We start from the raw sequence: 15,312 nt of genomic DNA on the forward strand, positions 1-15,312 counted from the left end.
GAAAGAGCGGAGAGAAGTGAAGAGGAGAGAGAGCGAGAGAGAGAGAGAGAGAAGAGAAAAGAAGAGAAGGGGCCAGAATGACACCGTTCGTGTGTTGCTCATTGTTTTGCTGAAGGTGGTGGTAGTAGGGCGCAATGGTGTTAACTGCGTATTTACTGAACGGCGAGCGTGTAGTGGTGGTCGTTCTAGAACGTCAGATGCTAGTGACGAAGGAAGTGGCTTTCATTAGTAGTGGTGGAGGTGGTGGTAGTTAGCGCGGCGGCACACTTCGCGCTTCTCTTTGTGAGTTCCTCGGAGTATCACGCACCTCGGGGTTACTCTCGCAGGTGAAACAAATCGTTCCACTGTTCCGCCGCCGTCTACCGCCCTTCTACTTCCCCACTGCCCTCCGATATATTTCTCCATTTCTACGGGCATTCTGTAACCGTGTTTACGGAGAATCGAGCAATCCAATGTGCCCAACCGCGTGCGACGGCCTCGGCCTTGCTACTGTTGCCAGTGTGTCGCGTCGATGAGAGGATCTCCCTGAACGAGGAATCCTCGAGGCTTGTGTTCGCCACGTGCTTCGCATCCAGTTTGAACGTTTCTCTAGCGCCGCCACCTATATACCGTCCGGCTTATCCCGCTCTTCCAGTGCTTCGTTTCTACGCCCGCACTCAGCACGCCAGGTAACGTCCTCCTCCCTACGCCAACCGGAACAAATACTTTGCAAGTTGACGGGAGAGTTTGATAAGTAAATAGGATCCCGTGGAAGTGGATGGTTACTCGTTTCGTACGACTTGATTGCTAGTTTCGCGCGCAATGAAATTTTAAAGTGACGGGCAAAAGAGGACGCGGACCAGTAATCGATCGTTGATCTCTCTGTTCGTTGGCTCTGCGAGGACCGATTCGCTTTGTGAGAAAATAGGCAAGCAAAAAACGGCAGATTGCGTTTGCTCTAGTGGGAAACGAAGAATCGAGTTCAGACAGCAAGGTACGTCCCAAATACGTAGTAAGTGGGTTTTAAAAATATAGGAGAAAGTGCATGGTCAAGTTGAAGAGCGACGATAGCGCTGCGAGGTATACCGTTTTAACTTACGCGCTTTTGTATCCACTATGAGTTAATGTAGTAAATATATTGTTTTAATCGTAGGATTCTGCGGAAGAGGAAAGTGCTCAGAAGCATATTTCATTTTATAATCAATTTTTATACGCCTGCAATTCAATAAAGCATTGTTTTGCTATAAACTTTTTTTAACGTACGCGCGCGCAAGATAGGAATTTATATCAGCTCTCCAATTGATAAAATTTATTAATTTCTAGCAACCATGAAAATATGCTAACGCTGATTATAATGAAAATCGTTTGTAAATGAAATCGCGGTTAAGAATGAACAAGTATGTTGTTGTCAAAAATGGATTTAAATTTAATTCAAAATCGTTGGGTGTTATAAATAGTATATGTAGTGTATCATTAGAAACTTTGTATTAAGAAAAATGTGAAACAGCTGAAACAAATGTATTTCGATGCATTACGTTAAAGAATTATAACTTTTAAATATACCCACTTTTTAATTAAAAATATACTCAAGTAACGTAGGATGACAAATTTTTTTTTCCGCTCTATTTCAGTGCATTTAAACTGTATTTTTACATTCCCTGTCACGAATACCTCCAACCTTTACACAGATTTTAGAGAAGTATGCGCCGATTGATCGACGACTAATTTCGTCCCAGCCCAATAATTGTAACCCAATTTTTTTTAGCGAGGTCCCGTATTTTTAGGCGGTCGTCAGATTCATTTAACACGTAATTATTAAAGGGGTATTCTGGCAATCCGGCCGAAAAATTCAGCACCCCTTATGAATTTCTTACTTAATGAATAACAAATATAATCGTACAAAGCAGTGCCGTCTTAATCTGAAGGCGAAAGAGGTTCCGAAAAATTGGGAAATTAAAAAAAATGGGGTCGTGAAAGCCAGAAAAAAATTGAAATGGGCCATCCAACTGTGACGGAAAGAAAATAACGGATACACCAAAATTTAGATTTTAAAATGAGAGCCTTTTTGTGGAATGGACCCCACATTTAATCTTATTTTATTTAATTCAGAATAATTTAGGGGGCCACACATGGGGCTCGCCTCAGGGTCACCGAAAACGATAAGACGGCACTGGTACAAAGCTTTTTACATAATATTCATCTACTTCAAGAGTAGACGAAACAAACTTCTTCGTAATTTTTTAATTGTTTTTTTTATGCAAAAATTGTGCTGCAATATGACGCCTTGAAAATCGGACACCTTGGTGGCGTGACTGAGAAAAACGCGTTGCAACGAGCTCACTCCATAGGTCTATAAATGTCGAAATACTTCGAATGCTACTCCTAAATTTTAACAGTATATTCTAACAACTAAATACTTTTGAAAAATGCCCAAACATTGAGTTTTGCGGACCCGGATTACCAGAATACCCCCTTAAATTCCTTTCGTGCCAAATCGACCATAACGTTGTTCAAGTAAATCTTAACACGAAAATAATTAATACACCTAATATAATATACATGTACCTATAGAAAATGCAAGTATCTAAAGCAAACAGGGCGAATTGCCAAAGAGTACAATCTCTGAAATGTTTCTGTTGCTTTTGGTAATCTGACAAAAGCTCTAAGATAAAAATACAGACTTCAAACAGTTACGTAATTTACTTTAATTAATATTATTCGACTTCCGCGATTTAATTACTTTGTTCCTGGTCCACAGAATGTATCGACTGGTTTTCCTCGCTGCCTCCATTTTCGGGGCATTTCGTGACACTGCAGCTGCCTCGCAACACATTAACAAAGAACTCTCCAATCACTACAATGCTCGCTTTCACGTATACGAAGAGCCGTACAGTATCGACTTCACATATCACAATTACGAGCAAATGAGTCGTTTTCTGCGAACAACATCTCTTCATTTTCAAAACTTAACTGCCTTATACTCTATAGGAAAATCTATAAAAGGTGTGCCCCTTAAATACTTCTTTATTAATTGTTTGTAACTTTATATTTTATTCGTTAACTATTATCTATTGTTACTTTATAATTGCTTTTACGCCAGTACTATGTAGTTGACTGTTCATTACTATTATACATAGTATCTGTAAAAATACATCCTTGATATGGTGTCCCATAACCAGCGCTACAAGCGGAACGGTGGTGATTTCACATGCATGAATAAATAAGTTCAAAAATTGAATAATGTATTTTGATATCGCGCTTCGTTTTCGAGAAAATTAACTTTGAATTTTAGCCGGGTACGCGTGCACCGAAATACAGTTCTGGGCGCTTAAGCCTTAAGTACTGCGGTGAGAAACATTCCCCTTTTCTCAGCGTGCCCCCCGAGCGTCTACATCTGCACTTCGATGCATGCGTACCTGGCCGAAATTTAAAGTCAATTTTCTAGAAAACTTTCTTATTTCTTCACGTAGAAACGCCATCCCTCCGTTTGCACCAGCAGTTATGGGACACCCTGTTAATAAAAAGTAATGTCTTATAAGGTGTACAAAATTTAAGTATGTCCAGCTTCCTCATCAGTTGCTAACAGAGGACAAATGAAACTTAAAAGATCTATTTTTCAGGTCGCGACTTATGGGTGATGGTTGTCTCTTCCTCGCCTTACGAACATATGATTGGTAAGCCTGATGTAAAATATGTGGCCAATATACACGGAAACGAAGCCGTGGGTCGTGAGTTAATGCTACATTTAATTCACGTAAGTAGTAGTAGTCTGATATATCTCACACCGTCATTAACCTCAAATTCATATACGGTAGACAAGGCAACACTATACAGGGTGTTTCACTACAGTTGGTAAACCTTTTGGGGTTAATTCTGCAGGCCAAAATGAGACGAAAATATACAATCAATTTTGTTAATATCGCGCTTCGTTTTCGAGAAAATTGACATGGAATTTTAACCGAGTACACGTGCACTAGAGTATAGTTTTTGGTGCCTGAGGTGCACGCGGAGGTATAATGCCTACCCGAGATATAGCGACTAAGGGGCCCACTCAAGTGGAGTGCAATGGATGCCATTGAGGTTACAAGCCGCCAAATGTGTTCTTTGCTGTTTGTTACAGGGCTGTACTTATTCTACTTATTTGGTTACATGTGCTTTCTTGTACTAATCTCAAGCAACTAATGCCCAAAAAGTACACTGAACACGTCCCTGGGCGTTTGACTTGCCACCGAAATACTCGGAGGCGTTAAGCACCCGAGCCTCTGTTCCGTTTACGAGGTTCCTATATCTATAACAGCCTATGGCTACGGAAAGCGCGACGCATTCCACTTATTTCCGCGTGCCCCCTTAATTAAGATGCTGTCCTATGTCTGTCCCCCCTTCTATCCGTTCTCTACCCACATAATATTGGCAAGGAATATGTAGTAGTAGCATTGACTCGTTGTGGCGACATGTATCACTACACACGTCACGTGCAGCGTCATAGTCGCTTCTTTAGCGTCGCGCGGTATCCCTGGCAACGCGGGCGAGAGTGGAAGAATTCCACAGAGCAGGCATGCTCTGGCTTGAACAGCATTACCTTAAAACAGTGCTGTCCATGGTCGAGCACGCGTGCTCTCGGGGTTCTCCCACTCTTCTCTGCGTTGTCAGGGATACCGTGCGACGCTAATCGCGAAGACGCTAGCCCGGCTAGCCCGTTATGGCAGCCTTTTTTGCGTTGCGCGGAAAGCAAGATTGGAAGGGGAAGTAGGCGCGTGAGGGGCCCCTGCGCTGGGTAGCGCTGCCCTAAAAGTTTACCACATGTAGTGAAACCCCCAGTTTATGCAAAGATATTGAGAGACTACTAGCGGGACTTCCCCGTTCTCCAAGTAGAGGAGGTGCTGTCCTAGTTACATAAGTGTCTACTCTAGTCTCTTGAAAATTACTAAGCAATATAATGTACGTTATATATTTTTAACGAGAGAATGTTAATGTTACTTGACCAATTAAGTTTATCAAGTTTTACACTGACGAGTAATAAACATGTCGTCCATATTGAAAACTACTTTTTCGATTGTGTTTCCGCGAAAAGCGGTGTGGAATCTTGAGTGCTGATCGTAACTTGGAGGGAAGGCGAGCAGGGGTATAGAACACAACACAGGGGTGGGGACAGCACTCTTCATTTCTGTGGTCACAAGCTAACTAACGGACGTCACAATGCACTCCACAAACGTAGACACGATTACTGTACAGAGGCGCGTGGGGATAGTGGTCGCTGATAAACCGATGGTTTAACTAGGGCGCAATGAGTAAAACTTTAATTTTACACGTGGCCCATGAGTATCTTTGTTTTAAACTCGTCCTTTGACTTTAATTGCTTCTAGAAAGCGATTTTTTGGACACCCTGTTTAGTGTCAATACACGTTACACCATTATTTTTCCATATTAATTCTTGTTAAAACTCTAAATACCCTTTTCTCTTTTCAGTACTTTGTAACGAATTATGGATCAGATCCATATATCACGTGGCTTCTAGATAGCACTAGAATTCACATTCTTCCTTCAATGAATCCTGATGGATTTGAAGTTTCAAAGGAAGGGTACTGTGAAGGTGGACAAGGCAGGTAAGACTTTCAAATATACAATTTTTTACTATTTTAAAAATAAAAAGCATGTTAAGTATATTTTTATTTTCCACAATATTGGTAACGATTTAATAAAAAATGATTCACACTTATTGATTTGGTATCGGTCCGACTACCCAACAGTAGTCCAACACCATGTATAATGTAAAATTGCTACATAATTTTCTTTCAATCCTTAATAAATAGGGTACTTTAAAGTTAAAAATGGTGTGCGTTATATGTTTTTCATAGGTACAATGCGCGTGGTTTCGACTTGAACCGCAATTTCCCAGACTATTTTAAACAGAACAATAAAATGAGCCAACCGGAAACGGAAGCTGTTAAAGAATGGGTATCTAAAATCCAATTTGTTTTGTCTGGGAGCCTACATGGAGGTGCCTTAGTTGCTAGTTACCCTTTCGATAATACGCCAAATTCACGTAAGTTTCCTTTCGCATTAACAAAACTTTACATGCACTAACCAACCAGAAATTTACAAAAAACATTCACAACTAACGATAATACATTGAAACAGGTATAGTAGTATCTGTTTTTCAAAGCACTTATTAAATTAATAGTTGGTTTATTAAATTAATAAACTAATAGTTGTAATATCTTAAACGAATTCATTTTAATTTTTGTTTGCTACAAGGCAAATTAGTTTAGGTAACTAATGTCGTTAAAATCAATCTCATCGTTTTGTGTAACTTTTCATGCTGTCAGGAATATGTCGGTCAGCGCCATTATGTGCAGGTATATAGCGTATTTGCCATCTGACGATGAGTGATATATTAAAAGCTTTTGTACTTATTAGTTAATTGGACTTGGATTTTCTTACCAAACACTTTTCAAAATCCCACTCTTTCAAAAAGTGGGTTTGCGCTTCCATTATTCAGCATGCTTAATAGTTCGTGATTAAAATACTTGAGCATCCCCTAGGGCTTTTGTCATAAAGTTCGTGTAATTTGCACTCGTCGATCGAACATATGCTGATATTATATAACACTTTGAGTGGCACAAGGTTTTAAAAAATGCCCCTTCACGTTGGTTATTGGAGATAGAGTGAAGTACTTATATTGCAAGTAGGTTCGAATCTGACTGGATAGTTTTAAGTACTTCGAAAAAGAAAGCAATACTTTTAAGTAGACTCGACATAAACGATACAGGTCAGAGCTCTTTAAAAGTACTTTGAAAAATGTAAGCGGCACTTTCAAGAATAATCGAACCCTAATTAAATAGATTCAAAACTTTTATAAGTACTTTAAACCAGAAGTTTTCTGTTCTGTGCAATTGTGTGATTTGATTTCTGTGGAAATTATATACAGATAGCTCACGTTACAATTATTTAACTATATTATTTTGAATAACTCATTTATTTCATAAATACACAAACACTATTAACACTTGTAAGTATTGAGGAATAATATTTATTCGGCATGTCTGTCGTTGCTGTTCAAAAGCAAACATACAGGGACACTTGGACAGTATTTTCGATGCTTTCCAAAAAATATAAACGTGAAAACGTACCAAAACCTCGTACACTGTACGTACGGGGCACAAATTCCTCGGCGTGAAAACACGCCGACGCCACCCAAAGTGTGAATTTCTTTTCGTACAATTTAAGAAAATTCGAAAACATTAGATCCCCGCCACGGTCTATACAAGCAATTTAGTGTTTCAGAGTTACACTTCGGCGCCAAGTATTTCACCGGATGACGACGTGTTCCAACACCTGTCGCTTGTATATTCACGAAACCATGGCTCCATGTACCAAGGGATGCCGTGTTCACCGTCTCAACCAGGATTTAAAAATGGTATCACCAATGGTGCTCAATGGTATCCGCTTACTGGAGGAATGCAGGATTTCAACTACGTGTGGAATGGATGCATGGAAATCACGTTAGAACTTTCGTGCTGTAAATATCCGCCGGCTTCTGATTTGCAATTCTACTGGGATGAAAATCGCGCGGCAAGTTATAAAATTGAAATAGTCGTTTTAGAAAAATACTTCGCTAGTTGCACGACTTAGAATATTCTTGGTATTCATATTTATCGTATTTTGTTTAACTTGTGATTGTTACCAATCTTTTAAATAGTCCATTCCCTAAAATTAATAAATATGCGGAGTCTCCTACGATGAGCGGAAAAACCGGGAATACAGTGATTCTATGTGCAGGAACGAATCGAAAATGTAAAATAAATTTTATTAATATGAACCTTCGATTTCAAGAAAATTAATTTTGAAAAATCTGTGAGTACGCGTGCACCTAGATTCCGATTACATGGAGTTCTCAACGGACGAACAGACACGTACCAAAAGAATTTAAAAAATTTAATTCAAATTCAATTGTATTTAAAAACAGTACCTCATATTAATTTTCATTCTACATTCACGATTCCTGTTTCATGTAGAATCACTCCATTCTGAGTTGTGCCACTCATGTGACATATCAGTTTTTTTTTATTTATACTAACAATAATTGCCTTGTCTAGTATATTTAGTAGTTTACTAGTATACTACCCGTAGTATAGTTATTATCATTGTATTACTTAGAAATTTTAATTTACAATCGCTTATTTGCGACGCAACTCCTGAATGTACGTTTTGAAATTTTCAGGCCCTCATTAAATTTTTAGCAGAAGCTCATAGGGGAGTACGTGGATTCGTTATCGACGAAAACGGAAATCCGATTGAGAGAGCATCCATTAAAGTGAAATCGCGAGATGTTAACTTTCTCACTACAAAATATGGCGAATTTTGGAGAATTTTATTGCCAGGAATATACAAATTAGAGGTAACGCTACATTTATCTACTGAGTAGTTCAATAACTTTATAAATTAATATTTTCGTACTGTGTATATTGTAACATAAAATTCATATTTCTCACTCGGCTAAGTCTATTATAATAAAAATTTCTATACAGATAAATCAGAATAAGTACTTTTCGTATCTTATCTTTAAAAACATCTATATAGGACATTTGGTAAAAATCAAAGCATGGAATGCAGTGTACACATGTACAATATTTCCCATATTCCGATAAACAAATTGGAGAACGTTATTCTGAGATGAAATAAAATATGTTATTCATCTAACAAAAATTGGCATCGATGACTTGCATTCCCGAAATGTTTTTAGTAATGATTCGTGCACAACTGAACGGTGTATCGTATTTTACAGGTATATGCAAATGGATACCTCCCACGAGATGTAGAATTTAAAGTAGTGGAGCAACATCCAACCTCTTTCAACGTAACATTACATAGAGCGAACGTAAGTACAATATGAAACATAGTTTAAATATTATTTTCGTCTTCAAGCAACCCTATTTTGTTTCATGATTTTATGTCAACCTTTAATATCCATTATACACTAATAAGCTGACACGCTATCGTTGTATCTGGGTTACTAGATACGTTAAAAAATTTAAATTACAATATCTCCAAAATGAAGGCCCATTTTGCAAAAAGCCGAAACGGTATTTGCATGCTACATGAGTTAACATGGGGGTCTAACAAAAAACATAATGTCTCGTGACTGGCAATTAGGTATGTGATAATGGGAAAAAAACATATTTTAATGTGACCGATGAAAAATGTGTTAAATACGGGTGTTAACATTAGAAGCAACATTATTGTCAATCTTTCACAAAACACCGATATTATTATTATCATTATTATTATTATTATTGAAAATAAACGGGCATAGCCCAATAAAAAGCATAGTTACATCGACGTGATCGGATTTTCCTGGCACAATCGTCGGAATAGCTCCCCCTTAAAAAAGAAAGTGCTACCAGAAAAAGTCGACATAGTCTACGTACGAACTAAAACCAATAATTACGCGATTCATTAGGTCAAGTGACCCATATTTTGATTTGAAATTGCGGGATACGAAAGGTGACCTTTTTCTGACGTATCTGGTAGGAGCATATAGATCAACGAGTTCCAGTAGTGCAGAACAATTAATTTCGCTGTTAATGATCTTAAATAGAAAGGACATATCTGTTACAGTCCTACGCGCAGTAAGGGTTGTCATATTTAGTTTAATAAGTATCGATGCAACATCATATGATATTGTTCGGTTTATGAAGCCTTTCGTTCGTTTGTGTCAATAATAGAGACACCCAAGCGAAGACGAGAACGGATCGAGCTTCTACAACGGAAACAGGGACCACGTACATCGAGATCACGTGATACATTTTCGACCACATCCTGGAACCAACACAGCTTCTGACTCAAACAATGGAATTTTCTCGTCCCTCAGTAACGGATTTAACTCCTTCGTTACAAATTGGTTTGGATGATTTTATATAACATAATGAATACTTGGTTCAATTGCACCCTTGTTACTTCATACAAATGTCCCATCGACTCGATTATGACCATGCAAAAATTGAGACCAGAATTTTTAATAGTAGGCGATTATACTGCGAACGGGAGCAACAAAACGTTTTTAAAATATTTAAATATATTAGTAAAATATTTAAATATAATATATAAACAGTGTTAAATATTTAAATATTTTATTATAGAAAATATTATGGTTATTTGTTACTCGATTGCGTTATAGGCGGAACCGTAAAAATTAATGTTTAAAAATAAAGCCAATTCGCATGACGACGATAATTTTTAGAAATGTCGAAAAAAATATAAAAAAATTGATACTGCTCAATAATTCCAGTTTAAATTTTAGATACTTTGGTACAGTACAGATGAAAATTCTTTTTGATATGTTCTTCTTCTCCTGATTTTCTAATCTACTTCAATAATAAAATTTATCTTTTATATTTACTTTCAGTACTATTTACAGAAATACAATATATTAGCTATTTTAGTTTTTCGTCCCGTGTGCTGCGTAAAAATTATGATCTACGTTAGGAGTTCACGAAATATTTATTAACGTATTAAAACAGGCATCTGTCATTTAATATCGAAATAAAATATTACATGATAAATTATACATATTTATAATACGAGTTAAAAGTGATGTATACAATTCTGCGGAATGTAGTCATTATTTATTGCTCGGAATTTTCCACGTGTATTATAAAATTTTGTGCTGCCCTCAATTTAAATTGCAATATAGGGTTCTTTTTCATCTAAAACTCTAAACAAAAAATATATTTGATAAAATCATCAGAACTGTTTGTTTACAGTAATAGCATTTTTCTAGGACATTTAATACGCAAAGATACTAGATCACAAGATAATTATATGTGTTAAGAGAAAAGTACGTTTGTAGGCATGTTAAGAAATCTGTTAACATTTTGAACACAGCATTCATGTAGATAAACTGGTAACAGATATTATTCTAACGAGACGTGCATGTGTTCAGTACAGTCGATTAACAATAACTGCAATATATTTATCAACTACTTTAATTTTATAACATTGCCTAAAGTATGTATGTTTTTTAGGTAACAATGTTTCATGACATACTTTTAGAGGCAATCTTACAATTAAAAATACTGAATAAAATTTTCGCATTAATCTATTAGCCTACGTTTAAAACGTGTATAAGGCAAATCATATACTATTATTAGTATAAGATTTATCTTCTTCTATGAAAGCAAAGTATCTTTTATGAAATAATTGATTTTTCAAAATTATATATTTGAGCAGAAAAAAATTATTTTCTATTGAGTTAATACCTTTGATATACCAATTTGAGCTTATTATATAAAACGATTCATTATAACTTTGAAACATTATGTTCGTAGATATTTACATAATCTTTCCAATTTTATTAAGACTCTTGTCTAGTCATTACTAAATTCAATTTTTAACCGATACAACATTAAATATTGACTTCTGAAAATGTCTGATTAAACAAAGAATATTTAGAAAATAATGGGTTAAAAACTTCAATGACCAAGTAATCTTTTACATATTAAGAGAAGTAAATACCAAAATGAATGATGACATATTGTTATTGTAATTTATTATATATTTAGCGCTCTAAAAATAATTGTAGGATATTTAAGAAACCTATATCACATGAGAATAGTAAAACCAATTTTATTTTCTCTAGGCAAGAATATTTTCTAATATGTATTTCATGTTTTTAGAAGTATACAAGACTCGAAAATGATATAGTCCTGCGAAACAAAAATTTATAATTGTACGACGAAAGAATATGAAAATCGCATGCAAATGTGTAAAGGTAATATAAAATCATCACTGTACTGGAGAATTTTATAATGCCTCTTAAATTATACAATCATAATTGTTGAGAATAAAACAATTACGAAATGTAAGATTTATTCTATCACGAATTTCGTCGCACCCTGTGGTATAGTATACAGAATATACAGCATTATGCACTGAGGATACTGAAAAAAGCTATGCGTATAAAAACTGTTGTTATTTCGTTGATATAAATAGTTATATCATAACTTTTTCAGTGTTCTTTTCCACCTTATGTAATTGAGTAGGTATTATATGTATTTAATTATTACATATTTAACGAATTTATAATTCCCATAGTTCATAAAATTTCCCTCGTATCGTGACCACACTAAATATTTCTATTGTTCTTTATAATAAGGAAAAGTTCCACTAGAAAATTATTTATTTTAAAGATATAAATGATGTTTATTTTCTAGAAATTCAACAGTGTTATAACTAAAATTTCAAATCATCAAACGATTTATTACATTCTGACATGACTTTCGAATGATTCTGAACACAGATATCGCATTTGATCGTGTTTCGAACTTTCGATATATAGGTACTTCAAGCCAATTATATAATACGAGGAATAGCTTGCAAACAACAACTGCCACGTGTGTATTCATTATGAACGTATTTATTGAAAAGTTTTTAAATATTTTTCGAGATGACAAATGAATGAATGCCTTCGCCACTCTATCGTACATCGTATGTTAACCGCTTCGCAACCACAGACGAGAGATTTAGTAATACAGTGTTGTTCGTACAATGCCACGGACGAGTTATTCCGCGACATGCTTATTTAGTATCGTTCGTACGATGCGCGGACGAGCTGTCGCGAAATATCTTGTCCGTGGTTGCGAAGCGGTTAACTTCATACATATAGGTAGACGATGCACACATTCGTATCAATGTCGCAAGCTTTACCTTTGAAACGTGTGGCTATCAAGATGTTCAAAAAGCTTTCCTGTTAATCCTCGTGTTTTTTGCTTTGAAGCAATGGTAATTAGTGCAGTGGTCACGATAAAAAATAGTCTTACGTATGATACAATATGTTAAAATTGAGCATACAACTCGTGAAAATGTAATTAGAAAACACTAACAAGACGTGACGATTCAAGTTTTTGATAAACAATCGATACAATATTTTTCTAACCGGTAAGGGAAAAAGGAATAATGTGTATCTAAAACAAATGTTGTGATTTCGCCTGTACATTTATAGTATTGTAGGTAACTTTAAATAAACGTAGTTTTGCAAACGAATAACAATATATACACCGGAAATGACAGAATTTAACTTAGAGATGTTAGAAATTGTCGCGTTTCTAGTAAATAACCGCAATTATAGATTGCATAAACAAGAAACACTGCCTTTACTCGTGTTTAGAGGCGACAGTACGACGATGAAAATGTAATATCAATAAATACTGCAATTTACTGTTTTGCGTAGGATCTAATTTCTTATTTTATACTTTATATAACATAAAATGAAATATAAATATCTAAAAGTATAGCCGTCGTGAAATTAAGTTCTAAAAGACTGTGATTGTTTGATTAATTTATAAATGTTTAATATACTTATGAATGAAACAAAAATTCATTTTTCCACAACTTTGGAAATATTTCACAGCAGACGTGTACATACATGCAGTTTATAATAATACTGCAAAAAATCGCAGCCATTTGCTCGTACTATTTGTTACATAATTAATAATCGTATTAGATTGCTATTTCTGATACAATTAATAATTATATTCAAAGTGTAGGGGCACGGCCAGCCACATCTAAAGTACGGCAACCCACACGCGACCAACGTTGAGGGGAAACCCCTCTGGCTTGTTTTCAGTGGGGGGAGTTACGCACGTCCCCGCATGCCCGTGATGACGCCGCGATGTCGAACCAATCAACGCCTCGGAAAACGATGGGAAATGAAACGATGCCAGCGCCAAGCCAAGCCAACTAGTCAAGTCAAGTGAGGCAGCAGCCAACCAACGTCGACAACCGATTCCCTTGGCTAGTTGATTTGGCTTGACGGTGGCGCCGTTTCCTTTCTCATCGTTTTCCATCTTGGCGTTGATTGGTTCGGTGTTGCGGCGTCATTACGCGCATGCGTGGACGTGGGTAACTGAAAACAAGCCAGAGCGGTTTCCCCACAACGCTTCGGCCGCTGACAGGATTCCCGTAAGTGAAATAGGCCGAGGAGGAAGATAAGCCGGTTGCGATAACGAGAGGAATAGGAGAGTCGTCATCAGACGTGTACACACTTCTATTTTCTCTTGACTTCATTCGAATCGTAGCTCTTGTCCTGTTCGGGTGTGACGACTTTTCTCCTCCCGATCGACTGGCTCGACTCCCTCGTCCATGTTGAGACTTTGTACTCCGTCCATTTAATTCTTAGGTCCATGGTTTTTATACCAAAATATTGTTGGTTTTGTATAAATCGTAAAAATTATTCTTTATTCTCGAATAACTTCATTTTATTCGCAATACTTATTCGAGATTATTCGAATAAAAATTTATTCGTGGCCCAAATGTGGTCTACAGCTGAACAGCCATATGTTAACAGACAAATTCTATCCCCGGTACTTCTTCTGTAGTCGTCGCGGCGAGTGCGAGAGACTAAGAATGAGCCAGAGCCCGATCTAGCTCTTCCGCCGCTCTGGGCAAAAGTGATTTTTGCCGCCCTTTATATTTAATTATAAATAATTATTTTGAAATATCATGTTTCACAGTGAGTGAAATTTTTTGTAGGTATTTTTTGAATAACAAAAACCTTTCGTTTGTATTCATAAATCACCAATTAACCAATTCGGCCGCCCTCAAATTTGCCGCTGTGGGTAGTTGCCCTAGTCGGGCCCTGAAGTGAGTGAGAGGGCACGGGGACAGTCTTGTCCCTCGAGCCCCGTGCTTACGACGGGACACCACTGTATATTTGGAACAGAATTATGATGCTAATTAAGGAACCGTTAATGACCTTGATCACTGTGGAAAAAAGAGGCGTTGGAAAGAGAAAATCATGTATATCATTTTCATCTTTCGGAACTATCTAAATTATATCTTACACATTTTTTTGAATCTTCAGACCTGACGAAAATAGTCGCGTGTTTCGTTTCTTGTGACTCATCCTGTCCTCGCTCTTGGCAAATGAGCATCAACTTAGAGAAGGCTTATGTATAGACTCTTTGCAGCGAAACGGCTAATCGCTGTATAATAATAATAACAACACGAAAGCAGTTAGAAACAGTACTATTTTATTAGATACATTTGAACTTCATACATATTAACGATCTATTCATCAATTCTGTGCATGTTGTATTGCATTAGACGTCACTAATTGAATTTATAGACGGAAGAGGATTGTCGACATCGACAAATTAAGTTATCAAAAGAATTGTATAGATTAAACATTTAGCGAAAAAATGTTAACAATTCATCCAGATATTATTAGTCACAATGCAAAAAATTAAGTACACTGCCAATGTGATTAATTCTGAGCCAAACGACATACTGGCTGATCCTAAAATCCTAAAATCTGCGCGATTGTTAAAGAGACGA

At 36.5% G+C, this 15,312-nt stretch overlaps 1 protein-coding gene across 2 annotated transcripts; it reads left to right on the forward strand.

Moving 5' to 3' along the window:
* Nucleotides 1-34: 34 nt before the first annotated feature.
* On the forward strand, nt 35-11,769 carry LOC143372916 (carboxypeptidase D). 2 transcript variants are annotated; one of them, XM_076819553.1, is made up of 9 exons: nt 35-668; nt 2,738-2,982; nt 3,600-3,733; nt 5,446-5,582; nt 5,835-6,022; nt 7,256-7,551; nt 8,201-8,377; nt 8,765-8,857; nt 9,705-11,769. In XM_076819553.1, exons 2-9 carry the CDS (start codon nt 2,739-2,741, stop codon nt 9,888-9,890), a joined length of 1,455 nt encoding a protein of 484 aa, XP_076675668.1. In that variant the 5' UTR covers nt 35-668; nt 2,738; the 3' UTR covers nt 9,891-11,769. The 2 variants fall into 2 exon arrangements, with proteins under 2 accessions (XP_076675668.1, XP_076675669.1); XM_076819554.1 differs by lacking the exon at nt 35-668 and adding an exon at nt 688-973.
* The last annotated feature ends 3,543 nt before the right edge of the window (nt 11,770-15,312 follow it).

Source organism: Andrena cerasifolii, chromosome 9 (genome assembly GCF_050908995.1).
Source record: "Andrena cerasifolii isolate SP2316 chromosome 9, iyAndCera1_principal, whole genome shotgun sequence".
Lineage (NCBI taxonomy): Eukaryota > Metazoa > Arthropoda > Insecta > Hymenoptera > Andrenidae > Andrena > Andrena cerasifolii.

Bases quoted from the DNA above. Each gene is read 5' to 3' on its own strand.
- LOC143372916 (XM_076819553.1), top strand. From the start codon at position 2,739: ATGTATCGACTGGTTTTCCTCGCTGCCTCCATTTTCGGGGCATTTCGT. The intron at 3,734-5,445 runs GTAAGTAGTAGT...TTCTCTTTTCAG, and splicing joins TAATGCTACATTTAATTCAC to TACTTTGTAACGAATTATGG. The intron at 6,023-7,255 runs GTAAGTTTCCTT...CAAGCAATTTAG, and splicing joins CGATAATACGCCAAATTCAC to TGTTTCAGAGTTACACTTCG.